At 36.9% G+C, this 27,336-nt stretch overlaps 3 protein-coding genes across 7 annotated transcripts in view; 1 reads left to right on the top strand and 2 right to left on the bottom strand.

Moving 5' to 3' along the window:
* sv2ca (synaptic vesicle glycoprotein 2Ca) overlaps window positions 1–10,200 on the bottom strand; it is a 36,747-nt gene extending 26,547 nt beyond the window's left edge. The window contains exons 1-2 of the mRNA XM_017452555.3: window positions 10,110–10,200; window positions 3,859–4,024 (exon numbers count right to left, since the gene is read on the bottom strand). The gene's annotated coding sequence lies outside the window, so the exon portion shown is untranslated. The remainder of the gene's footprint in view (window positions 1–3,858; window positions 4,025–10,109) is intronic.
* An 80-nt stretch (window positions 10,201–10,280) lies between these two features.
* poc5 (POC5 centriolar protein homolog (Chlamydomonas)) lies at window positions 10,281–18,544 on the top strand. Of its 4 annotated transcripts, none has more exons than XM_017452557.3 (13): window positions 10,281–10,393; window positions 10,796–10,879; window positions 11,043–11,190; window positions 11,335–11,439; window positions 11,533–11,708; window positions 12,209–12,385; window positions 12,596–12,700; window positions 14,149–14,328; window positions 14,475–14,640; window positions 16,136–16,284; window positions 16,944–17,063; window positions 17,201–17,386; window positions 18,108–18,152. In XM_017452557.3, exons 2-13 carry the CDS (start codon window positions 10,796–10,798, stop codon window positions 18,135–18,137), a joined length of 1,626 nt encoding a protein of 541 aa, XP_017308046.1. In that variant the 5' UTR covers window positions 10,281–10,393; the 3' UTR covers window positions 18,138–18,152. The 4 variants fall into 4 exon arrangements, with proteins under 4 accessions (XP_017308046.1, XP_017308045.1, XP_047005832.1 ...); XM_017452556.3 differs by lacking the exon at window positions 18,108–18,152 and adding an exon at window positions 18,193–18,544 and having other exon boundaries at window positions 10,282–10,393; XM_047149876.2 differs by lacking the exons at window positions 10,281–10,393; window positions 18,108–18,152 and adding exons at window positions 10,411–10,551; window positions 18,193–18,544.
* Window positions 18,545–19,874: 1,330 nt separating this feature from the next.
* Window positions 19,875–27,305, bottom strand: ankdd1b (ankyrin repeat and death domain containing 1B). 2 transcript variants are annotated; one of them, XM_017452459.3, is made up of 16 exons: window positions 26,864–27,305; window positions 26,584–26,784; window positions 25,996–26,096; window positions 25,239–25,337; window positions 25,034–25,132; window positions 24,840–24,944; window positions 23,923–24,027; window positions 23,590–23,688; window positions 23,293–23,391; window positions 23,058–23,156; window positions 22,519–22,617; window positions 21,924–22,022; window positions 21,739–21,834; window positions 21,191–21,392; window positions 20,289–20,420; window positions 19,875–20,114 (listed from the first exon to the last, which is right to left on the bottom strand). In XM_017452459.3, exons 2-16 carry the CDS (start codon window positions 26,753–26,755, stop codon window positions 20,059–20,061), a joined length of 1,662 nt encoding a protein of 553 aa, XP_017307948.1. In that variant the 5' UTR covers window positions 26,756–26,784; window positions 26,864–27,305; the 3' UTR covers window positions 19,875–20,058. The 2 variants fall into 2 exon arrangements, with proteins under 2 accessions (XP_017307948.1, XP_047005820.1); XM_047149864.2 differs by lacking the exons at window positions 25,996–26,096; window positions 26,864–27,305 and having other exon boundaries at window positions 26,584–26,666.
* Window positions 27,306–27,336: the final 31 nt, after the last annotated feature.

Raw genomic sequence — 27,336 nt, forward strand, 5'->3', positions numbered from 1 at the left:
AAATTAGGTCTTGTACACTTGATAGCTTCTGTATGGATGATCTACAGTATAGTGTTTCTGTAGCTAATGGTTTCCTCAGCGTTTAAAAGAATAAACTAGGTTAAAATTTAAATACATGAATATTAAGCAAAACAATAATTTAATATAAACAAGTTATAAAGTAGTCATTACATTGAAAAAAAAATCAAAATGCAAATCATAGGCTTTTGTTTTGTTCTATTTATGCTTAAAAAGCAGTACTATCATGTACTATCTATAGTCAGTTCTTCTACTCCAAGATGACAAGTAATATTAGGACTGTGTTTACATTATAGTGGCATTTCTTTTTAACATACGTGGCTTATTTGTTACAGAAAATGAGTCCACAACTTCAAGGTTTCTGTGTACAAGGAGAAATAAATGTTTGAGCATGGCTTTACACTAGCAGCACATGCAGGAGAATTCTACAAATGCCATTTATAATGTGGGGGAAGAAACCCTCAATCTCTAACTGATAAAAGATCGTGTTTCCTGTGTATGTACTGTACACTTGTCATTTTAGACCTTGACAGACATATCCAATGGAATAATCGAAAAACAAGGTAAGTGGAAAAAGTCGTGTGTTCCTTTAATTACTGTCAGCCAGCAGGAATCAGCCAAGTCCAATCTCCTAATGGTTGGAGGCGGATATAATCACATCAAAATGGAAAGTGAATAAGCTTGTCTATAAGGAGAAGCCTAGGACATCTTCTGTTGAAAGATTGCATCAGGCACTGATGCTATTAAAGAAAATGGGGGAGGAAGAAGACAGAAGGAGAGAGAGACAGGCAGGCAGACATATGAATAGGAGAAGGGTATGAGACGTGTGGGATAACAAAATGCAAATGGAAAAGCACACACTGATGTCCCATATTTCTTGGAGACACTGTTTGTCAGAGAACAAGTACACACTTTTTTCTAATTTCCTAAAGACAGCATTCCATTGATAGGTTTTTTTTATTTATTTAGCTATTTTGCTCTTGATTAGTGCAATGAACCTATTAGGCTGATGACCTATTATTTAATTAAGCTCTAATAAATTCTTAACTTTTCCAACTAAAATCTCTAGCCTTAATTCAATCCATACATGTATCAGGATGCGGTGCAATGCCATACACCACTGAGCACTAAAACAAAAGAGCCTTGGATGATCTTATCAGCCTTGTCGCTATCAATAAGTCCACGGCCGACCGCTCTGCTCTGCAGGTGATTCAATAAAGATGCTGCTCAGTGGGTAGAGTGGTCACTCGCTCACAAGGGCTGCGTACAAGGGCTGCGTTGCGGATTTCCGTGGAAGATCCAGAGCCAAGCCTTAGACATATGTTCACTCAGACAAGCCAACTTTACCCTGGTGAGATCGCACAGCATGTCTGCAAAGCTAACAATCTATTCCTCCGCTGCTTCTTTATACATACCAATGTGCCGTGAAGGCTGGCATGGTCATCCACAGAAATGAACGGAATAAGATACAGGATATTAATATAGAAATATTAGTTACTGTACAGTATGTGTTGTGAGAGTGTTTGTTTTGCAGTTTTACAGAATTAAATACAGAATTATACTTCCAGTAAACAGGTTGCATTGACTTTGGTCAATCACATTACTTTCTTTCCCTGAAAGGACCATAGCTGAGTAATAAAATTACTGGACACCAACTCACCATTGAGCTTGTAATAAATTACTTTGCTCCAAATTGCGCATTTGCTTAAAATACAATCTAATGAGTCATGACAGCTGGTTGATGTATTTGAACTTTGTGACCATTCGGATAAAAGCCTCAGCAATGCGACATTGCTGGTGAAGTGCCCATTTCAAGGATACAACCTTGAGAGCCTTATAGTCTTCCGGAAAGTTCAGCGTTTAGGGGCTGAATCACAAAACTGAGCAAAGGACAAAAATGAATAAACGTAATCTTATGTGGTGTAGTGTTAATTATAAGATGCAGTGGTGAATGCTCTGTGCTGAACAAGAGAATGATAATATCTTAGGCGTAATACATCCATAATAACTCTAAAGTAAGGCTTTATTGTAATATGAAGCTTGTAAAGCATCCTTCGGGTTATATGAATGCGCCAAATTCATACTCTTCTCTCCAGATAAAGCACTTGTCAAGCTTAATAGAGTCTGATGAAAACAAAAGAACACGTCAGGCTTCCTTTCATTGAATGCTGAGTTCAAGCGCAATGTATCCTATACACTGTATAGTACATAGCAATTGTTTTGCTATGCCCTGGTAGGAAACCTCAAGAACAAGTGAGCATTCTCACGTAGTTTAAAACAATTAACAGCAAATCTTCTTAGAAGCAATACCTTCTAAAAAAATATATATTACAATTAACTAGATATGGTTTTATAAGTTTAACTCAGAACATTTCAACCCATTCAAGTCTACAATGTCCCTGAAAAATTTGACATTCTGTGTAGCTAAGGAAAAAATAACTTGAATATATGGCTCTTGCATATTCTGTCTCAACTTTTAAAGCATGTAAACACTAAAAAGTGTATCAACATAGCAAAGCCAATACAGTACAGAGATTAAAACAGTATGTATCCATAATAAAGCATAAAAAAATCAAAATTGCTTACATGATTATTTACATTTCCATTCCGTTCTACTTGTTTAAGACAGATTTCTATGCCAGCATATTTGTTAACAAGAATGCAACTGCACATCCACATTTCCTTTTAACCAAGAAATGGCTCTATTAGTAATAAATGTAGTTATAAATTAGTCAGAGCGTGTGCCTGTTTATCAGGGAATACATTTGTTTATGATTAACCTCAGTGAAGAAGCCGGCAGACAAATTTTCTAATGTAGAGCTGTGCATGTGTGTGTGTGTGTGTGTGTGTGTGTGTGATGGTTTAGCCATCTTGGTAGGGACCAAATGTCCCCTATGTGGCAGTCTTTGACTTATGGGAGCATTTGGCTGGTCTAAATAAGTGGGGTTTTGTTGCTCAGTGGTTAAGACATTGGACTTCTGATCGGAAGGTCGTGATTTCAAAAGCCAGCACCACCAAGCTGCCACTGTTGGGTCCTTGAGCAAGGCCCTTAACCCTCAATTGATCAGTGGTAGACTATAAATGAGATACATGTAGTGTCGTTCTGGATAAGGTTGTCTGCCAATACACTGTGTATGCGTATAAAGAGTCGAAAGGTTTACTGAGATTAAGGGTTAGGTTTAGGTGCATAGGCTTAATTAGATTCATTAATGGAAGGTCCTCATTAAAATTGTAAGACAAATGCTTGCGCGCGTGTTCTCGCAATACTTCCGTTGTACAGCAGGCTTGTCTCGTGCACTCTGAGTGCCGGGGGCAGTTATGCCGCGCGTTGTCTGAGTTCCACTCCACTGGCTGAAAAGTCCATTTAACTCACATCAGAAATGCAGTTTAGGAGAAGGTGGGACATTGTGCATGAAGCATAACTTCCAAGCAGAGAGAGCTAAGAAGGAAGTCCTCAGACTACCTCGTATTTCACACAACACTTAAAATTACCAAGAGCTGTAAAGCTGAGAGCTGAATTTAATCAACGAATCACCGAAGCGCACACTGAGCTGTTAATGACCATCTGGAAAGATCAGTACTGCAATACTGCAAGCACTCCAACCTGAGTGAAGATAAATTCACATGACAACACAATGTGTTCATACAGTTAACACAACTCCAAATAACTTTCTAATAGGCAAAGAGAAAAGTCATTTATTTTTAAATTTACTGCTTCAGTAAACTGAAACTGTTCACTTCAGTCAACTGTAATGGTTTTTACGCTTTCCATTTATGCACTCCATAAGATCTTGTTTTGTGAGGCACAAAATGTAGGCTACAACTTGAAAAGGAACTTACCTCTTAAAAGGCAGACCAAATATGCTTTCTGTACTGGTACTCCATTTTTTTCTAAATGAGCTTGCTGTGTGTGCTGAATACAAACTCAGTAGTATCACAGGGATGCTGAGGAAAGAGCTGAGAGCGATGTGTCTTCCCCGCTGCAGTCAGTTGTATCTCTGCAGTACTACAGAGTGAGAGAGAGAGAGAGAGAGAGAGAGAGAGAGAGTGGTGCGTTGCGGATGAATCTGACGGAAGCACCGTGGTGTGACGCAAGCAAAGGCAAGATTTATGTGATGACGCACGATTTAAAACGATTTAAAAGAAGGGTGTGAGGGCTTCCTTCTTAGCTCTCCTTGCTCAGAAGTTACACTTCATCCACAATTTATCGCCACACACTTCTATGGATATAAATATTAGAAAAATTAACCACAAATTTTGTATGTCAAAACCGTTTCTTATGGTTACTAGTATTATTCTTCCAATGTTTGTTGATTTTCATATGAACAGTTTATGGCTGGCTGCACACAATTTCAGCCAGAGTGGTCTAATCCTCCTTGATAAAGTTACTTATCCCTTGGCTAAAAAGAGATGTGCATTTGTCATTGCCTTTTATTGGTATATTATTATTATTATTATTATTATTATTATTATTATTATTATTATTATTATTATTATTATTTTAAGTGATAATGTGGCTATATTTTTGTTACATTTCAAAGTAAAAACAAAATTATTACTAGCGCTAAGTTCTATTTGAGGTTCTTCACTGACGATATAAGATTGAGAAGGCTTTGGTTTTTGCCTCAGAATTACTGTATGGCTTATTAGGTCTAATACATTTATTTTTTTAGTTTTACTCAAGTTCTTGTGAATTTTGAAATTCATCAAATCCATCAGCTCTTGCACCTTTTGTGAATGTGTTGATCATTTTTCAATGTACCATATTGTATGATGTGTTGTGGTATCTATTGGTTAGTATACACTACCGGTCAAAACTTTGGAGACACTTGACTGAAATGTTTCTCATGATCTTAAAAACCTGAAGGTGTGTGATTAAATGTTTGAAATCGGTGTTGTAGACAAAAATATAATTGGGCCAACAAATTAATTTCTTTCATTAGAAAACTAACATTTTATTTACAAAAAAACTTTTTTTAAATGTATGACTTGGAGCAAAATATTCAGAAAAGCAGCCAATAAGTGTCCAGCATAGGTGGGAACTCCTTTAATACTGTTTAAAAAGCATCTCAGGGAGACTCCTCAAGAAATCGATTGAGAAAATGCCACGAATACATTTCTGGAAATTCTAGGCAAAAAGGGCATCTACTTTGAAGATGCTAAAATGTTAAATTATTATTTATTTATTTTGGATTTTTTATCAAACATAATTCCCATTGATACATTTGTGTTATTCCAGAGCTTTGATGACTTTATTATTATTCTAAAATGTGTTGTCATATATTTAATCATGACACTACCATTACCATGCTTTACTGTGGTGTGTAACAGTAATGTAAGTTTATTACAAATATATCTATGATCCTGCCACAGTTTTAATATGGTATCTTATGATAACTAATACTAATCAAATCCCAATAGTTAAACTGTGGTTCTTATGCTCACTGTTATATTAGTAATAGAAAGAAAAACATACCTTGGTACCACTGTTCATTTTCATAAAGGTTTGTTTATTGTATGTGCAAATTTCAATCAAAAACACATTCTTGTTATCTCTCTTTTGTATGTACATTTGAGTAATACTCTTTTTTCACCTTTGAGCTGGCAGTGTATTAGATATTAAAACGCACACTCTCACTCACACGCCCTCTGTTGTGTGTAAACACTGACAGTGACTAATCAGAAATCCTCAAGATTTACTTCTGTTGCATAGTTTATATCAACACACTTCTGAGCAAATACACAAAACCCACTAATATCCTACAAGAGCTTATGTTTTGTAAGGGTATATTAGCCTGTGTGTCCCATTTTCTGTTCTACTAATTAGCAACAGAATCTAGAAGTCCCTATAAAACATGCACAATAGCAGATTCAGTGATGTGAGATGTTACTGCTAGGTCAGAGCTATTGATTTGGACCATGAATATGCTGAAGATTGTGCTGAACCTGACTACTAAAGACAACTCCATTATCTACATTATCCGAATTGGCTTGGTCTCCTACACCGCCATTTAAGGAATGCTGGAACAGCTGACATTTCCACATGGGTATTTGGAATAGGTATTTGTTATATAAACAATAGTATTTTTTAATATGGTCATGTCTAATGCCATGTGTCTGGTCTTTATTTCAAATACCATTTCTGTAGCTCACTAGTGTAATCATTATGTTTCAATTTAAAATAAATACTGTCCCTGTAATTGACTAGACTCAATGTGTTACATGCCACAGTTTTATTCTTATTGCATTTCATAGTCTTTTTATATACTTCATGGAGTCTTGGACAGCAGAGACTATTACTTTATGTGTGTAATGTATTTGCTTGCAGTGTGTAATAGGAGCAATGCATTTCCCTTTGATTACACAATAACGCTATAACAATTACTTAGTATGCATAGTGATATCAGGGTCAAATTGAACATAGAAACATAGACAACATCATTTTGTTCAATCTAATTCAGTTCAGTACCTTTACTGTCCCTCAAAACAAAATTAACTTTGCAGTCAGGTGTAACATGAATAACAACATACAACATACAAATTCACACAGCATGTGCAAATAATGCATGCGTTAAATAACTCTATGGCTATAAGGACAAGATGTTTCCCCTCTATTTTTCCCTCTATTTTCCTAGGGGGCAATTAGAATAGAAAATCCACTTACCAACATTTCTAATTTTTTAGGAAGTGGGAAGAAACCAGAGAACCTAAAGGAAACCCACACCGACACGATCTCAGGATCAAACCAGGAATTCAGGAGCAGTGAGGTGGCAATGCTACCCTCTGCCCTTTAAAATTAATTTACTTTATTATGTATACTGCATATCATGATTTGAAACCTTCCAATATAGCCTTCATCCATCACTAATGCATGTAACACATTGGTACAGTTGAAATAATTCTTCTTATCTAACAGAGCTGATTGGAATGGTGTGTGGCTTTTGTGCTTCCCCTGTATGACTGGAATAAGAAGGAGGTTTTGAGGTCTGCTGGCACACTGACTTCAAGCCAGAATGATATAAAGTCAAGAAGCACTTAACTTAATGAGCTGTCAGTGTCAAATATATTGCTCCTGTATTAAGTCCACCAGAGTCTGCAAGCTGAAGGAACCAACTACGTTCCTGCTAATAAGAAACCATGCAGAGCAAAGCTCAGATGAAAAGCTAATACATGAACTCATAATAATGAAAATTAAATATTAATATAATGCACTAATTTTATGCTACTGTTTTTTGTGTGTGTGTATTTTTTATTTATTTATTTATTTTTTTACATCTTTCCATTTGAGTTTTGAGTGTCTCATTAATTCAATCCTTTGTGTATATTTAAGATATACAGAAAAAATACAGATATACAGCAAAACACTAGGGATGCGCCGAATGTTCGGCAACCGAAACCGAAAGAAGTGAAAAGGCCGAATAAATTTGACCGAACAATGACGTGTTTGATGACGCGACAAAATAGCCTAGCAACCAGAGTGAGACGCACAAATGTCATGACCTCGATGAGGGGGTGCGCGCATGCACGAACTACGTGCACGAGCTACGTGCACTTTGGATGTTTACTGTGGGCACGTACTGTCGACAGGTTTGTTTTGTTTCTGTTCCGGAGCATGTTTCTGTCACGTCGCGAGACGTAAGGGAGTAGAGTACGGAAGCAGGTAAAGACGTATTTATTTACGGGCAGGCAGACAAATCGTAATCCAAAAAACATATTCAAGACAGACAAAGGGTTATCGGGCTATCCTCAAACAGGCATAAACGGGGCAAAGCAGGAATCAAAGTCGCGGTCATAGAAAACAGGGTCAAAACACAAAACAAGAAACATGAACTAGTACTATGGACTGGGAGTGGAAAAAGCAGGGACTAAATGAACTAATCTATAGTTATAACTAACTAAATCTATCAAGGAACATAACATTAACAACATATCTAACAATTAACAACATATCTAACAACATATCTAACCATTTTTTGCACTCTTTTCAATGCACATTTTAATGCACTTTTTGGTTGTAGGCTACAGTGTTACATTCTTTCAGCAGTCAGTTATAGGCCTAACATAGGCTATTCAAGGGGGGCTCAAAGATGACCACATAAAAATATTTTTATTTTACTAATTTATTTATTTAAAGTTATATTGTGCCTTGCTGGTAGCTTATGCCTGCTGGAATGGAAAAAAAAATGTTCAGTGTTAAATAAATATTTTGAAACTGTAGATTTTGTAATTGATTTTTTTTCTTTGAAAAGCAAGACAAAATAGTAAAAAGCACATTTTGACTATTTAATTTATGCAATGGTGAAAACAATGGCAAAATAAATGGAAAAAATGCGAAAAAAAAACAACATGTTCAGTATTCGGCCTTCGGCTTTCAGACAAGTTTTTCATTTTATTCGGCTTCGGCCAAGAATTTTCATTTTGGTGCATCCCTACAAAACACCCAACATATATTTATTGCTTGTTGACAGGGCACCGTATAAAATACTTTACTATCAATTATAAACAATATACTAAAATACTTTACCATCAATGATAACCTTTATCATCAGTAAAAAAAACAAACAAACAAACAAAAAAAACTGTATGTATACAGACCAGTATGCAAGTCATTGTTCAGTGATATATTGTGTTGTTTTGGCTCGTATTTCTAACACATTTGATTCATTATATAGAAAAGCTATGTACAGTATTTTTAGGGCTATGTAGAGTATTTACTCCAAATTGATGCACATCCCCACAAACTTAAGGTGACATTCTATACTTCACAGTGGCATTTCAAACCTGTTACATTTACATTTACAGAATGTGACAGACACACCTATCCAAAACAGCGTTGGAAAATCAGTCTAAGAATGCTATGAAGCCAAAAGTGTAGATTGAGTACTTACTTAATTGCTAGTACAGGTCATCAGTTTTTGTTTGAGGACAGCCAGTGACTCAGCTGTTTGGACAGCCAGTGGATCTTGGTGCTAGGAGAGAATGCATGCCTTTTTTGCGTCTTGAGGGATGGGATATCGAAGGGAACATGGCATAGACTGTGTGTTCTATCCATCTAGCCGGGGCTTATCTGTTTTTAGATTTTGGGTGTTTTAATGGTAGACAGAGAAAGACCTGCCAGGCACGAGGTGCAGTAGTCCAATTTCAATGTGGCAAGGGACTGAACAGAACCTGAGCTGCCTCTGCGGACAGAAGTTGGTGAATCCTACTGATGTTGTATAGGATAGACTAACATGAGCAAAGAATGATAGCTTGTTGCTTGCCTATGTCTAGCAGAGATACAGAGATTCCATGCCAGGCTCCTATGAAATTTGAAGGCACTTTGCCCATTTCAGAAATACAGTAATAAAGAGAGAGCCATTCAACTTTGCTTTGCCTTAACCTTTGAGCCCCCACTGCCCCCAATCATACAAAAACATCTGTGTACCTATACAACTGTGTACTTCCAATGCTTCAAATGCAGTATGACTGCATTTTAATTTGAAATACTCTGTGTGTGATTTTTGTTCGGTCTCTAAAGGCAATTCTAATGGCCCTGGAGGTTAGAAGCCATTATATCCTCTCCATTATATATGCCCACTTAATTTACCTGCATGGTTTTGAGCTATGTTACTTTACACAAATATAATCAATGTCTAAATGTCTATTCTTAGTAATGCCTAGATATGATTTGATTGTACTTTGACTTCTCTGCTGACGACTTATTCCTGAAAACAAACACAAACAGCTGGTTCCTCTTAACATCTTAGGGAGTTTTTCATTGCCACTGTCTTGCTCAATTTGGATTAATCGACACACTTAAAATCTGTATCCTGTGTTTATATATTTCCGTAAAGTTGCTTTGAGACAATGACCGTTGTAAAAAGCACTATACAAATAACATTGAATTGAATTGAATTGAAAATAAACTGGTTTTCATGGAATATATATATATATATATATATATATATATATATATATATATATATATATATATATATATATATATATATATATATAAAATAAAAACTACTTGGTGAACCAAAAACATATAAGTCCTCAATTATAGCAGTGCTGTAGTGCGATGGGTTTATTTGTTATACATTTACACCCACCTCATCGAGTCCAGTGACGTTTCAGCTTCACGTTTCTCACACTGTTTAAATCAGCAGTTTGCTCTCCAACGGTAACTTCCGCGTCTGCGTTGCCACGGCCACGGCTTGTCCAATCAAAATGGTCTATGAATGGCATGCGAAAATTTAAACCTATCCGATTACGCCTTGTTTAGTTTTTTTTTTTTAACAGTTTGAACGGTTGTCTGTCAAATCTGTTCTTGTGTTGTAGAGTTTCTAACAGGCGCACAACAAGACGAATACAATTAAAGTCACTCGGGTTTAAGGTAATAGCAGTTTTTCGGTGGTGTTGTGGGAAAAGTCTGGCTTCATGGCGTGCTTCGTATCTCCCACGCCGTTACCCAGCAGGTCGCTAGCTAGCAAGGATATATGCTACCCATTGTTTTTCGTTCCACGAGTTTTGATATGGTGGATATTATAAAAGGTGCAGTTTGCGAGCTAACTATATGCTAGTGTTTTATATCAAAAACAAACAAAGTGACATGGGAAAACTAGTCATGTGTAAAAAAGAAAAAAAAAAGTTTCGGTTTAGATAGCTAGCTAGCAACATTATTTTATTACTTGCGGCGTTGCTAAGCGTAAAAATGACAGCCTGCTAACTTCAATGTATTCCAGTCTAGTTTTAAAACTCGAGAGAATTCCGTCAAAGTGCTCATATTTTTTTCTAGATGTCCTCGGATGAAGGGGAGCTGGTCAGTCCACACCTACCTCAGGACTCAGACAGGGGCAGCTCCGTGTCTTCTGAACTTCAAGTGAAGTATTTTCCTCAAAAAAAAAAAAAAAAAAAGTGATCTCACATTTCTAAAAGTCATTTTAGAGCCCTTTTTTTTATTATTATTTATTTATTTTTTTTTTTAACCGTGATGTCTATAATGAGTCTGTCACTGTTTCTTTGTCCACCTTTTCTCACATTAGGAAGAGTATGAAGATCTACTTCGCTTTGCTGTAGTCACTCCAAAGTATGATCCAAGTGTCCCATCTCAGCTGATGAGCAGTGCATTTTCTTTAAAAGCTGCCCAGAATTCCAGTGCAATAGATCCTGCAATTCTTGCGGCAGCTGATGGTTCGAACTATACCCCTCTATTATTCTTAGTATACTACTGATCTATTTAAATGGTAGTAGAATCACTTGGTATACAGTATGTGTGCTGCTGGTTTTGTTTGTTAGGTTTATAATTTACCTGACTTTATTTGCTATCTCTTGTAGACATCAGAGGAAATGGGAGACGATTGTCACCTGTATGTGAGAATCTTTCAGCCACCTGTGCTCCACAGTTAGAAGGACCCCGACCACAGAGTCACATTTCCGAAGGTAAACCTAACACCATAGTCACTGAACACTATGACAGAGGTCAGCGTTAACTACACTTGCTGTTTTTTTAAGTGAAACTAGCATGGTTTTCAGGTGAGGAGGTGGCATCCGGGTCTGACAGAGGATCAGAACGCGTCTGTGCTGACTCGAACAGATCTGGGAAGAGCAGTCCGGATCATGTGATCAACGTGATGACTGAGATGTTTGTGTCTGAGGAGAACCTGAACAAGATGGAGGACATTTTGGACACCTGGAGCAACAACTTGAAGGTTTATATTTATTATCAAATGTCATGTCATGACTTACAGGTGCAATGTCTTGTGCTGATTCCTACAGTGAGTTGGGAGTTTATTAGATATACTTGTCTAGTGTGTTGTACAAGAATGTTGTAATTATCTAGTAATAAAAGCACTGAGTATTTGCTACCAACATGACCAGAAATGATGTTTAGACAGGTTCATAATTTTCAGTCCTCGAGTTAAACAGTGTCTCTGCTTAAGACACTCGACTGAATGCTGCTCCTTGCTCGAGCTGATATTTAAGAAAAATCTACTTGAATCCAAGTTCAGAATCATGTATAACTGAGACACGCCACTGTTTTTTGCAAACTCTGCCCAAACTCAACGGTATAAGTGATCCATAAGGCTGTATTTTACCCTTAAATCTGAATACTGAAGAGTAACTTCAGTACTCCTCACCACATGCATGTAACACTAGTGTGTATACGATGTATAGTTGCGAAGTCTCCCATATATCCATCTTTCTGTAGAGTAATGTGATGACAGAGCTAAGGAAATGGAAAATGGCCTTTGTGGAGCAGCACAGACTGGAGATGACGAAGGAGAGGGAAAAACATGCTGCTCACATAGCAGGCATTCATGCAGAGATGGACAGCCTTAAAGACCTGCTCAATACCTACCAGATCTCCAATCAGCGGAAAGATGAGGCACGTAATACTCTCCACTTGGATGGATGTACAAGTTAATTAATGATCATTATAATGGTATTAAACGCTGTCAAAATTCAAAGAGAAAACAGAGTCTAGTATTATTTAATTTTAGGGCATATACTGATATCAACAGTATTATTATCTCCTAAAGAAATGTATACAGGTACCTTCAGATTCACTCAATGACGTCCTTTCCTTGCCCTGTAGGTGATCATGAATCTGACACGGGCGGTTGACAGGCAGCGGGAGCGGCTGGAGTTGATGAGGAGCTTCACCCAGTGGAGACTCCAGCACTGTGCTGCCAAAGAGGAGGTGAGCTGAGTGACAGCAGAGTAGCACACTGACTAAGGGCCAGCACCTTTCCACAAACCATTATTTATTCAGCTCAGCTTTATATAGACATTTCTGCATGGCTTTATGGCTTTTCTTTGAATGATTGCTTACTTTTTGACCTCTGATTTGAGAGTGTTTCTGAGCTAAATGTGGAAAAATGCACAAAATGTGGAAATATTCTAATGGTCAAACTCTTATGTAACTTCAAGTTATGTGTGAATGTGTGTGTGTGTGTGTATGTGTATATATATATATATATATATATATATATATATATATATATATATATATATATATATATATATATATATAATGTGTGTGTGTGTGTGTAATATATAAAATAAGGAAAAGTGTGTAAGTGTTACTGAGCATCTTGCAGAACCAGTCACGGTTCTTCTGAAGACTTTGACTGTCGCACTTGCTTATTATTTTTGCAGCAATATCCAGCAGCCTTCATTATGTTTTTTTGTGAAAAGTGTCTCTTACCACTTAATATGCTGCTTTTTTTACTGACAAACCAACATTTTTTCTGTAACATTTAATTTTGTGCTGGAAAACTAATGTTTGGAAATCTAAAATGTTTTTTTGTACTTACTTGATAATGTAGAAGTCATTAAATAAAAATCTATAACAAGGTTTGTACTAAACAAATAGGGTGCCTATAAATTTTGCACAGTACTCTGTATATATTTTAAAACATTTTCCCTTAGCATTTTCCAGCCTAATCTTAACCCACTGCTTCTGTAGAGTGTGCGCGTGTGTGCGCGTATGTGCGCGTGTGTGCGCGTGTGTGCGCGTGTGTGCGCGTGTGTGCGCATGATTAGCAAGAACATGAATTTTGACACTTTTCCCTGTATTTAGAGAAAAAAAACCCAAAAAGCTGTTTACTCAAAACTCTAAGGGCAGTTGTTGAATTATATTAATAAATATTGATAATATGATGTGACACTTTTTTGTAATGCAAATTTGAAAGCTGTTCTTTATGGTCCACTTTTACTTTCCAACACTGGAACAAAACAGAATCATAAGCTCCCCTTTATTCAGCAGAAACTATGATGCCCCACAGATGATTGGCAAAACATCTTTAACATTAAACCCCAAGTCCTGCCTTGTTTGCGTACTACTACTACATGATATACTGTACACTGTAATTTTGTTCATCTGAAAGGTGTCATTCCTCAGAATCTGGGGCTTGCAGAAGTCAATTAAATTTAATTTAAATGGACATTGTCCTAGAGCAGCTTGACCAGATACCATGAGAGGAACCAGATTCAAAAGGGAACCCATCCACATCTGTTTTCCTCTTGCAGTCCTATTTTTTTAATAATAATAATATAGTCCTGCACAATAGTGAAATAAGTAATGATGACCTTGCAACTGATTTTCATTATCCTGTAAGTATATGTGCTTTTGTTTGTGTGCATCAGGCTCAGGCGAGCAGGTTGGCAGAGCAGCACCACCAGCTACAGTTAAAGAAGAAGGTGTGGGCGGCCTGGCACTCGCTTATCCAAAAGGGCTGGAGGGAGAGGGCAGAGCGGGCATGCCGCACTCGCGCTGAGGAGGTCTGTCTGCAGCTCTCTGCTGACTACGAGGCTAAACTGGCAGAGGTAAAAGGACCTGGAAACCATTTAGCCATTTTTAGGGATAAAAGTTGGCAGTTAAGAAGTTGGTATTTATAATGTTGGTTGTTTTAATAAAATATTCAAAGTTCAGTTAAATATCTGAAGTTCGGCTGAATCTGTGTGTGTTTCAGCATGTGGAGGCCCTACAGAAAGCCCAAGCTGAGATCCAGAGGTTGCAGAGAGAGAGAGAGCGCTATGAAGACTCCATGAAGAAGGCGTTCATGCGTGGTGTCTGCGCTCTTAACATCGAAGCGCTCAGCATGTTCCACACTGCAGATCCGGGCAGACAGGAGCGAGGTAGGCCAACCTTTCTCTCTAAAAAGTCTACAGGAACTGTGGCACTGGGCTGTATGTGTCAAATGTACAGCTTTGCAGTTCCAGACACTTTGCAGTTAATATGTTGGATGGTCTGGAGAGATGAGGGACAGAGGCAGTGTAATGTAGGACAAAACAACAACTGAAAATATAGTACAATGTATTTGGGTCTCTCAGTACAGGTGAGCAGTGAGTTGATTTTCAGATAGCATGGGCATGACAAAATTCTGAGGTTTCCAGGTGAGTATTTTGACCTTCTAAGCTGGCTTTATTGCAGTGTTAATTCAGGTTCTGTGAGATATATTATTATGGAACACTGCACACTGGTAGATTTAAGGATCCTGTAGTTTGGCCTTGTGTTTAAATTGATCAAAATTAGTTGCATCACCTGAAGAGAATAAGGAACTTGGGGGGTGGGGATATAAGGCACAGTTCAATGTTAGTATAGCAACAAATATGCTATTGTCCAGACTGTTATGTAGGTCTCTAATAGGTCTGCAGAATCTGCCATCCTTCCTCAGTGAAATCATTTCAGGAAAAACGCAGTGTTGTAGTCTATGGGTAGTTCTACATCACTAGTGTTATTCACATCTATGATTTAATGCAAGAATGTGTCTTTTGATGCCATGTGTCACATACTCGGTCATGAATAAATATCCATTATTTAGGCATTGTGTAACTGAAAATAAAATAGTCAGATTTCACTTCATTTAGGAAGGGTGTGACATTTCACCTTCACTGTGTTTTTGAACAGCCACCTGAAGTACAGTATGTGCTGGGGTAAATGTGGAGAGGATTTCATTTCTGTTAAAGTGCACCTATTATGTTTTTTCCAAGTATTACCTTTCATGTAGTGTGTGTGTGTGTGTGTGTGTGTGTGTGTGTGTGTGTGTGTGTGTTTTAGAGCTGTATGTGAATGTAAAAACATCTGCAAAGTTTCAAAAATCAAAGCGCATGACAAACGGGGTTATTGACTCCCAAAAGAAAGAACTGATTCTGAACAGCTGAAATGAGTCGTTAGTAAATCCAGACTTTACTTCCTCTATAAACCTACGTAGGTTTGTAACAAAAAGCCCCACCTCTGGTCTTCATCGGCTGCTCATTAACAGATGGAGCTGAAACTCGTTATGGTAGTGGGCGTTTCCTTTTCCACACACGCTGACAGCGGTAGACCAATCACAATAGACGGGGACATCTGACCGATAGAGCGGAGTATGCTCTCTGAACGGAAGAGTTTATAATGAATCCTTTAGAACGGATCATTTAACGAGTCGTTTGTGACACTGGGGGAAAAAAGGTAATACTACAATTTAAATTATGAGTACATTAAATTGTTTTTTGACCTTGGATGCATTTACATCTATTGTATGAGACCTTTAAAAACAAAATTAGGCACGTTTCAAAACCATAATAGGTGCGCTTTAATGGGTGTGAATCATCATAACTGAATAAACACGGTAAAATATTCTTCCTTCAGATGCGCCACCATCAGGAGACGAACCCAGTTCTAGCTCAATGGCCAGTCGACCAATCTTTACTGCATCTTCAGCACGCCTAAGCCCAATCAGCATGGAGACTCCAGTGCAGCCTGTCCATTCCCGCACTAATACAGATGACACAGAAGCAGTAAGACGTGAACACTGTGGAGGCATTGCTTAAATGGGGCACACTTTTCTTTCCCAATATTGAGTACATATGGTATTATATTTCCTTTGGGCTTGTGGGAAAATTATTTCTTTTCAATTTGATTTCTGATTAAAAGCAGATCTAGTGCAAGTGTCCTCGTTAGTGAGTAGAATCTAAATCTACAGACCAGATAAATAGGTCAATCGATGATTTGCAGATCAGGGTTTACACACATACTGGAACACCTAGAAAATTTTATCTAGAGACAAGATATGTAGTCAGTGGACAGCATATGAAATGAAAAAAATGTATGTGTGTGCTATTAGCCTCTAAGAATGCAATTTATTTTGAAAATATTTATTTTGTTAAATATGCTAAGGTATTAAGTATGCAGATATTTTTGGCCACAGGCCCCTTATTTGATTATCGATGTAAAGGCCTGAAGGTGACCGTACTTAAAACATAAGTCACTGGTCTCTAACAGTGAGTAAGTTTTACTGAAATGAAGCAATCAAATCAAAACTGGTATTAGAATGTTGTGTTTTAGTTAACAAAGGGTCATTAAAGATTGTATTGTTAACTTTAATCTTATGGATATCAACAGATAGGAATCATTTTAAGATGAGATCATTTTATAACATTTTATTCCTCTGTTGCAGGATCAGTTTAGCTCCCAGCCCGGCTATAGTACAGCAGTCAGTCAGACAGACGCACTGCCTTCTCCTACAGTAGTGAACACCGCTTTAGCACCTGGAGGCATCACAAGTTCCCTTCGACAGGTAAAAAAAAAAAAAAAAAAAAAGCATCACCACTAAGTATACACTTTGCAGATGCATACCAAGTCAGTTTATCGGCATGTGATCAATCAAGGCAGGAAATGACGATAACGGCTCAGTTTGGTTTGTTTTTATGGCAGTTCCCACACACAAGTGTACGGACAGTAACAGCTGGTCAACAGAAAGCTTCAAAGACAGTGACTGCACGCATCACGGGACGCTCAGAACTGGCCAAGACAGGCCGTAACCCCAGCAACCTGCATGTCATGGGTGTGGTTCCACCCATGAGCTCCGTCATTGTGGAGAGACACCACCCTGTCACTCAGGTATCAAATATAGTAGTGATAATAATACAACATATAAATAAACCTAATTAAGCAGATAAAATTGCTTAAGGCAATAACAGAAAATTAAATTTACACAATTTCCCCTTATCTATCAGCCCATGTTTGGTGTCTATAATTTGCTTCATTAGTATGCCCTAAAGATATGAAGTATGCTTGTTTTGGTATTTTAAGCACATGTCCATGTACAAATATCACTGAGTGAACACTGTCTTTTGAGGCCATCGCTGGCCATCAGTGGGACTAGGATCAGCCATTGAAATTTAATCATGGTAATAATTTTTGGACTCTGTCTACCAGTCTATGGTATTGTTTTGTTTGTTAAATTAAACATTCAATTAAACATTAAAATACTATTAATGTCTTGTCTGAGGAGATCATCCTGTTTCCTATCATATTTCCTCATTATCACCAGTTACATTGCAAACATTAAATAAATATATTAAAAAGGGAGCTCAATGTACTTTAGAGTATTTATAAAAATCTAAACAAAATTTGGCTGACCAGATTAAATAGTACACTGTTAATAGGCACAAAATAAATAGACAATTAATAGTAAGTATAAAAGAGAGGTAAATGTAAGCAAACATTTAATACTGCTTTGTTGTTTAAAAAAAAAAAATCTATAATGATTTTGTTAAAATTCATTGATCCATTTTTTTTTTTTTTTTTTTTTTTTTTTTTTTTTTTTTTTTTTTTACAGCTCCTACAGAAAGTGAGTTCCATAAAATAAAAGCCACTCCAGCAGTTTCATAATATTTTTTTCTAAGCTCTCTGCTCTGTTCCAGGTTACCCTCGGTCAGGCAACAGCGGCCAAGTTTCCTCGCTCTACTCTACAGAGTCACACTGTGTCCAGCACTAAAAGCTCCAGCCAGCCCAGGGGACAACCATCCTCCGCATTTCACATCCACTCCATTAAAGTAGTGGACTAACACACACACAGAAGTGACATACAGTGGAATACATTTGCTAAGTCATAGCTAAAACCTCTTATTTGAGAATCAAGGCTTCATTTTGAAGGTTTTAAATTGTCCATTCAGGTTTACATTGCATTTTTAATGTTTATAATGGTTTATTAAACATTTTGTATGTTTTAAAGTATTTTTATAATAATAAATTTTAGATATGCCTTTTATTTAATTCATGTTTTTTTCTTCTTCTTGTTTTTGATGATGTGTGATTTATTTTTAGCAGTGTCACCTGGTAAGTTACACTTGCAAATTTACATATATATATATATATATATATATATATATATATATATATAATTTCAACCCCATTTGCAAATCAGGTTTATTGTCAAAATTTACAGACTTTGAGCTGTTTGCAATGAACAAATCAAACAAAAGCAATTGAAATAGTTCAATTCAACAAATGCTTCAACTGATTTCCCCAAATTCAACTGAAAATACAACTTATAGTGATTTCTCTAATACCTGGATGGGGCAGAAAAAGGAAGCTATCAATGGCTGCAACCAGATTTCTGAGAAGGCATGATGTGGAAAAACCCTTGAGTGACTGCAAAAGACCTGCAGCAAGACTTGGTGGAAACAGGCACTGAGGTTTCAGTGAGCACAGTAAGATGTGTACTAAACAGACGGTTTCCATGCCAGAACTCCAAGACGTACACCACTACTGATCCAAAAGCACAAGAAAAGTCAGCTCAAAATCATAAATAAGCCACAGAAGTTTTGGGATTCTGTTCTGTGGAGCAATGAAACAAACCTGGAACTTTTCAGCACAATGGATCAGCGGTATGTCTGGAGGAAGAAGAATGAATAAAGAATACTGTCCACAGTCAAGCATTGTGGTGGCTCGGGGGTGCTCTGGGGCTGCTTTCCATCCTCTGGCACTGGAAACTTGCAGCGTGTGGAAGGCAAGATGGATTCATTGAAGTATCAGGAAATCCTAGGAGAAAACCTCATGCTGTCTTTGAAGAAGCTGAAGTTTGGGCATCATTGGACCTTCCAACAGGACAATGATCCCAAGCATACCTCAAATTCCACCAATGCTTGGTTGCAGAAGAAGTCCTGGAAGATTCTACAGGGCCATCACAGTGACCTGACTTGAACCCCATAGAAAATCTCTGGTGAGATTTGAAGAAGGCAGTTGTAGCACGAAAACCCAAGAATATTACTGAACTGGAGGCCAATGCTCATGAGGAATGGGCTAAGATTCCCCAGGAACGCTGCTAGAACCTATGCATCTAATTTGCAGCAAGCCATAACAGCAAAAGGGTGCTCTACTAAGTACTAAAGGTGCATGCCATGAAGGGATTGAATAATTTTGAACTGGGGAAGTCATTATAAATTGCATTTTAAGTTGAATTTGGGGAAACCACTTGAAGCATTCATTGTGTTGAACTATTTCAACTGCTTTTGTTTGAGTTGTTCATTGCAAACAGCTGAAAGTCTGTAAATTTTGACAATAAACCTGATTTGCAGTGGGGGTTGAATAATTTTGACTGTAACCGCGTTAACCACATATCTGCACAATTCTGTAAAGTTTTTGTGTTTGTAAAATGAATGCAAGTTGTCAATTGAAGAAACAGGTATGTTTATTAATGGAATGTCATGGTGCATGAAGTAAATTTGATGATGTTGCTTCTCAAGACTGATATGAAAAAGTATTTTTTGCATTCAGTTATCAGGCCTTCATGAAATTTTACATTTCCGTTTACTGTTGTCTTCTCCCTCCATCCTTAGCTTTTCTGTCGGAACAGACAGAGCAGGATTATATACAAGTTGCCAGGTACACCAATCAAATAAACTTATTTAATAAACAAATTTATTATACTTGAAGTAACTACTAATTTGTATGAGATGGATTAAATGGTTCAATTTTCAAAAGAACAAAGTGTATTGAATGAAAAACTTAATCTCACCTGCCATTTTTACATTGCCAATAGCAATTAGTCCCTGGTAGATCTCCTTGGCTGGGCATCTCTGAGCAACTAACAGTCCATGGAGCCAAATGAGTAGCATTCTGTTTCCATGCTCTTGGTGACTGTTAGGACCTAAATACACACCACCAGGTCTCTTAAGTATTATAGTACAGTCAGTCTACTTGGAGCATTTGATCTGTTGTACACTTTTCTGGGCACAGCCTTCAGGATCTTGAAGATGGCAATCTGATTTGCTCACTTCACTTCAATATGTATGCACTTATGTGCAGAAAAACACACTTTTGTGATGCAATGAACTTTCTGGAGCACAATATAGTCACTAGTATGAACTTTAAAGTTATTACAGAAGTTTGTGTGAAGCTGTTTGTGTAAACAACAATCCTGTGTGTTTGCTGATGGGCTGTGGGGAAAAGTCTGTGGTTGGTCATCTGCTATGTCATCAAATTGCCTCAGTTGGTTCTTGGCCCCATTTATTTACAAAACAACAGAATCTCTAGCAAAGATAGCAAAGAATCTCTATCAAATTCTGGCTTACAGGACTAAGGGAGGTGAAACTTGGTGTAAGAATACAATAATTTTACACACTATCTTAGTGATTCATTCAATAATGAAAGTCATTTAGGTGCCAAAACTATCTGAAATCTTACAATATCTTACAATACCGAAATATTTTATTACTCTCCAAAATCCAAACACAGTCTGAGCAGGAGGTATATAGCAGATAAAGTTAGAATTTTGAAAAAAGATTCTCCCGATCTTGTGGATACCATGCACTCAGACTATATGCAAAAAAAGATTTCCTTGTGCTATATATATCTGTGCAATACTGTATATACAGAATTACAGCACTGAGTAAAACTAAATAAATGACACTTCCTCACCCGTCCACTGCTCCTCAATGGCAGCAATCTGCTCCTCAGTAAAAGCCCAATGGTCTGCCAGCTTCTTCCACTCGTTCTTGCTGAGAAGCCTGTAGGCCAAATTCCACAGCATATTGCGTGTCTGTTTCGTCTCAGCGCGGTGGTCCGGTTTAAATGTTAGCGAAAACTCAGCATGAAGGTCTTCATTAGTTTCTGCATTGGACTAATACAATAAGGTTCAATTTTGAGAAAGGCCAGATGCTAACAAAAAACACAGGTGCTGAAATAACACAGCAAGGCACATTGTCTGGGGATAACACTGTATTGGATAGTCTGATGTCTGGTGTCTCTGTTAGTTAGTTAATTGCTTATCAAACTGTATTGAGAATCTCACTAGCAAGATAAATCTGCTGCGCTGGCATTTGGTATGATACATTTTGGTCATACATGGTGTGAAATTAGAATAATTGCTCATGCAAATTTAATATCAAATGTCTTTACAAGATAATATGAAATAGGTACAAAGGATGGTTTCTGTTCAGAGTCAGTTACACATTTTGAGTACTTACCTTTATCCAACTGAAGTATCTTTCAGCTTTGATGATCATGTCTACAATGATCACTACATCGGCTCTGGCTGCCACTCCCAAGGCTGTTTTACCATGCTGGAGTTTAAAACAAATAGCTTCATTAAAATGTTATGCCTTCATTTGGAAATTGTTGGTATCCCAATAAGGATTCAGGTATGACTTACCCTGTCTTTAATTGCCAAATTCACACCAGCTTTCAGAATAATCTCAATCACATCCACCTTGCCCAATTCTGCTGCTATATGGAGTGCTGTCTGGCCCAGCTATAGGTGATGAAGGAATAAAGTAAAATCAAATAATTTTACAGAATACAGAAGTATACAAAATCCAGAAGGAATGAATCTGAAAAGTTAAACAAAAGGTGGTTAGGAAGAAAGGAAGGGCGTTTAGAAAGAAAGAAGTTCTGAATGAAGGAAAGAAGGAAGGAAGGAAGAAGGAAGTTTAAATGAAAGGAAGTTTGGAAGGAAGAAAAGAAGAGGGAAAGTTAGGCAGGAAGGAAGGAGGGTGAAAGGAAGAGAGGAGCATTTTAAAGAACAGTGTTTGAAGGAAGTTTGATGGGAAGGAAGAATATTGAGAGAGAAATTAGTAAGCAATGAAGTAGTCTTACTTAAGTACTTCTGTAAGGACAGTGAGGGAGGGAGGATGGAAAAGAAAAGTTGGGAAGAATGTTTATGGAAGGAAGGATTAAAAGATGTATACTAGGAAGGATAAATCAAATGCCCTTGTCCCTAAGAGAGAATTTGGGCAATAGTAACCTACGTGATCTGTGATATCGGTGTCACAGCGAGATTCCAGCAGAGATTCAATCACTGTAGTGTGACAGTTCTTCACTGCTAAGTGAAATGGTGTCTGTAAATGCTAGAAACAGTACAGAATATTTTGAGAGCTAATATCAAATCAAATATCAAATATCAATTAAACGTTTTCCATATTTTTAATGACAAGAATATAAGTGTCATTTTAGGAGATTTATACTTGGTACAATTGAATATTACAGTGCCCTCCACTAATATTGGCACCCTTGGTAAATATGAGCAAAGAAGGCTGTGAAAACTTGTCTTTATTATGTAACCTTCTGATCTTTTGTTCAAAGAAATTGTGTTAATACCTAGGGGTTTGGTATAGGCACATCTGGGTATTATGGTCAGGTGTCCATATACTTTTGGCCATATAGTGCATATGTACATCATTGAGTATATTAGTCTTATTTAATCTATATGCAGTATACAACAAATGTCATGACAAACCTAAACTGCATTAATTTAAGCAATAATTAAGCAAAGGTTTTAGGGATTTACTTGGTTTTGAATATTCATCTGAGCACCATGATCAACAAGGAGCTTCACCACTGGCATGTAGCCCTTTTCACATACAGAATGGAGAGGGCTTATCCTGTTCTGAAAGCAAATAGTAAGAAAGCAAGATTACAGTGAAAACACAATGAGTTTAATTTGTGGAATCAGCTCACTAATGTACTGACAAAAACATAAAGTCTATGGGCTTTTTCTGCTTCCAAAGGGATTTTGTACATACCGTAGTGGGAATGTTTGGGTCACAATCAGCTTCTAGTAGAGCCAAAACACAGTCCTCATGAGCTCCATCAGCAGCTAAATACAGTGGTGTTTCCCCAGCCTAAAAACAAATGGCATATGAATATACACTGTAAAGATGCCATTCAGTATGTGTGTTATACTGTAGAGATATGGATGCTCTCTTATTACTGTATATAGGACACTAAGGTAGTCCAATACTACAGTAATTTTATGACATTTTATGATATTTCACCTATGTCATGTTCAGATGATTAGCTTTAAATTCCTCCATACTTACATGATTGACTTCATTGCGGACCTCAAAGTAATCAAGCAGTAGCTGCACAGCACCGAGATGGCCATTCTTAGCAGCAAGATGCAAAGGTGTGTCTCCTTTCTGCTGAAAGGAAGATAAACACATTGCTGTGAGGCAATTTCCTTGACAGTCTTGTCTTTTTATGTACACTTGTACTGAAAGCACTTTTGCTGTGCTGAAAGGCAGAACAGAACCTAATGGTCATGAGCAGAGAACCTTAAATGTTTCTGCATAATGTTCTGCACAATTAATCAGGACTAGGAACTGGTTTAAGGAACAAAAATCCAAATATTTTGTAGGCAATGTGACATGGACCTGATTTTCCTCCATGGTGGCCATTTTGTAAGGCTCCTCCATCAGCATCTGCAACATCCGCACACAGCCATGTTCTGCTGCCACAGCAAATGGCCTGTTTCCATGCTAACACAGATTTTAAAAAAATGGTATGCTACATCAAGGATTTTGCATATGTTAATACAATACCCTAAATTCAAGCGATACTTTTAAGTCTGTAATGACAGAGAAAGCATATTTTTTAAAGAAAATAGAAAACGGTACTAATATATTTTTTAATATAAGTGGTACTATCATTCAGAATGAAATGGATTTAATCGTGTAAATAACTAAATAATAATTACCGTGCATCGGAACCAGCCTTAAAACTAAATGCATTATTTTTCCGCACAGCTTAGAACTTGCAATTAATGCAAAATGGACAAGTGGCTTAGTTAAGAAACAAAAGATTTACAAAACCCACCAACAAATGACAGCACAGGACCAGTTATAAAGAAAACCAAAACTGACACTCAAACATTTTGGCAGGTAAAGCATGAATATGTAGGAATTTGCATTAGGAGTTTGCATCTAAGAAACTGTCTAACTCTTTATTAATAAATAATTTAGTAATTTTCTAGCTGATAGACAGTATATACAGTATTGTATTCTCCAATATGAGTAACTGTTATATTGAATACTCCCTTTATGCTTTATGTTCTTTCTCTTACATTAAATATTACAATAAATATTACATTATTTATTAAATAAATAAATAAACAAAAAATAATTTGTACTGCTGAAATAGTATTTGCCTTAAAAGATCATGGAAACGGGATACTGTAGCCAAAAACAGTTTACAATTGTTTCTTATTTTGTGTGTTTTGTTTTTTTTTAAATAATCTTTCAGAAATTGTAGCTTCTGTATAGAAATAAAAGAATAAAACATGATGTCATACGTGGTCTTCTTTGTCGAGTTCTCTCATCTGAAGGTCGTCAACAATGTACGCTATGATGTCGGTGTGATCGTTTACAGCAGCGCAGTGCATAATGTTCATCCCTTCCTGAGGGCAGAATGACATGCTTTAAAAATATTTCTCTAAAGGAGACATGGATACTGAATCTAGATTTAGTAAGATGATCACAACTTCACCATGTTCACAACCCTCTGATCAGCACCACCCTGTACAAGTAGCTTCAGGATTTCCAAACTGCCAAACCATGCAGCGAGGTGAATAGCAGTGACTCCATACTGTATGGGAAGATATAGGATGAAATAAAATTGGATGCAGTATGTCCTCAAACTCAGTGCATTCTGCGTGTTCAGTCTCATTTGAATGTCACATTGTATGCCATACCTTGTCCTGTAAGTCTAGCTTTGCTCTTCTTCTAAGAAGGAGATCAACTGCTTCTTTGTTTTTGCAGGCTACAGCATAGTGAAGTGGAGTTCGATGGTGCTAAGATGTGACGAAATTGACTTAGAAAATTCTTCTTTCACATTAATATACAGTGAAAGTCAAGCTATAAGGTTTCAACAAGCAGAATTTTCCTTAAATGCTTTTTCTGAACCTTTACTCAGGGGGAAAAAAAGCTTATTCAAGGGTTCCTTTCATAGGTACAGGGTCATTGCTTCCTAAATTCCTAAAATTCTAATGTGAATACTCTTTGACAGGAAATCACTTTATTGTAGGTTTCTATAAATTCATTATGAGTTCTCCCAGAGGGAACAAACCAAAGATTTAACTTTAAGAGTGCATGGGCCACCTACTGCTATCAGATAACATTATTTTCTTCTAAATTGCATAAGCTAATTTTTTTTAATTATTATTATTTCTTTCTGTAATATAACACTTGCAAATGTACCTATACTCTTAGAAAAACATTTCTGTCTAGTACCCTATATATAGGGTGCTAGATAGGTAGTCTTCTCTCCAGTTAATATTAGCTACACTATCTGGATAGCTACAGTAGCTTGGTAATAGTTTGTATATTATGTTAGGAAATGTGAAGGTACAAGTGTGTCGTTATTAAGTAGTGGAGTGGCGTGCTGCCTACTGATTGGTGATTTTGTACAGGAACTGCATAGAATGCAAGCAAATCATGTTATTGACGTACCACGTTTTTAGCATTAACATTCACAGCCCGTCCTAAAAGCTTCATGGTTTCCACATCGTTCCTTTTTGCTGCTTCGATGTATTCTTTTTCAGTCTCTAGCACTAGAGCAAAGAAGCAAACGACTAATAAACTGAGCCTTAGCTGTTTGGGTGGTCTTCATGAATAAATATAATACATACTGACAAGAGTACACAAAAACAGTATTTGTTTTGGGCGTTTACTTCATGGATGGCTTGGAGGCAGCCTTGTGTGACTATTAATGATTCACTCATGGGAGCTGAACACAAATCTCCTTTATTTATCAGCCGTATATAGAAAATTCCAGGCAGATGAAGAATGAGGCAAAGTCCACTTCACACCAATGTCTTATTACTGAGGTACATTATATTAGTACTAATCAGATAACTAAGAATACATAATCCAGAAATAATGTTACAGCTGAAACATTATATGTTACCTATGGCATATACCAAATCTACATCCTGTCAGAATGACAATTCCTTCAACTATAAAGAAATAACTGTTTAAAGTGTATCAAAATAACCTCCTAAATAATTAAACTAATTCTGCATTCCAGTGTGTACTTACACATCTCCACATTGTCGAAATCTGCGTCTGCCTCTGGCTCTTTCTGGAGGAGGATATCCGTGAAATCTTTAACATGCTCTGAATTAATCCATGCTTTAGGATTCAAGTTTTCCTTTTTCAGCATAGGATGTTTCATTATTCTGTCTTTCAAAGCGCAAACTCTCTCCTCCATGGTGCTTTGTATAGCACAGAAGCTCTTCACTTTTAAACAGAAAGCAGTTTATGAAGCGGTTCGGTATATTTGCTGTAGAAGACTACACCCAAGGAAATTTACACTTACCCAGAGTACATACAGGTTATGTTCATCAATTGCTGATTGTACTGATAGGATCAGGGAACGCTTTTGCTCGTGCCAATTCAGGATAGAAGTGGGAAATAGGGCAGAGAGCGAGAGAGAATATCTAATATTAAATAAATACACATACTACAATATTCATACATGAAAATAAATGGAAGTATTGATCTTCAAATGTGAAAATGGGCCATGAGAGTATTAGTGAAAACAGGCATCATGAAAAGAACATTTAAATTTTTCATGATATATTTTAAATACAAAACTGTAAAATATTAAATGTGATTAGTTAAAAATCACAAAGCCTAACCGATAATTTATGGCTTTGATCTTTCTAGATTTCTTCATATAGTATATGGGCTAATAAAGTGTTTTGTTTGTGTCCAATTAATAATAAAATACTTCTCATAGCACAGCACGCAAGGCAAAAGTGCAAACATTGTATTACAAACATAATCAGA

The sequence above is a fragment of the Ictalurus punctatus genome, chromosome 22, assembly GCF_001660625.3.
Source record: "Ictalurus punctatus breed USDA103 chromosome 22, Coco_2.0, whole genome shotgun sequence".
NCBI classification, from domain to species: Eukaryota; Metazoa; Chordata; class Actinopteri; order Siluriformes; family Ictaluridae; genus Ictalurus; species Ictalurus punctatus.

Bases quoted from the DNA above. Each gene is read 5' to 3' on its own strand.
- poc5 (XM_017452556.3), top strand. From the start codon at position 10,796: ATGTCCTCGGATGAAGGGGAGCTGGTCAGTCCACACCTACCTCAGGAC. The intron at 11,440-11,532 runs GTAAACCTAACA...CATGGTTTTCAG, and splicing joins ACAGAGTCACATTTCCGAAG to GTGAGGAGGTGGCATCCGGG. The intron at 12,386-12,595 runs GCACGTAATACT...CTTGCCCTGTAG, and splicing joins CCAATCAGCGGAAAGATGAG to GTGATCATGAATCTGACACG.
- ankdd1b (XM_017452459.3), bottom strand. From the start codon at position 26,755: ATGGAGGAGAGAGTTTGCGCTTTGAAAGACAGAATAATGAAACATCCT. The intron at 24,945-25,033 runs GTGAAGTTGTGA...TTCTGCCCTCAG, and splicing joins ATCAGAGGGTTGTGAACATG to GAAGGGATGAACATTATGCA. The intron at 23,392-23,589 runs GTAAGTATGGAG...ATTTGTTTTTAG, and splicing joins TCCGCAATGAAGTCAATCAT to GCTGGGGAAACACCACTGTA.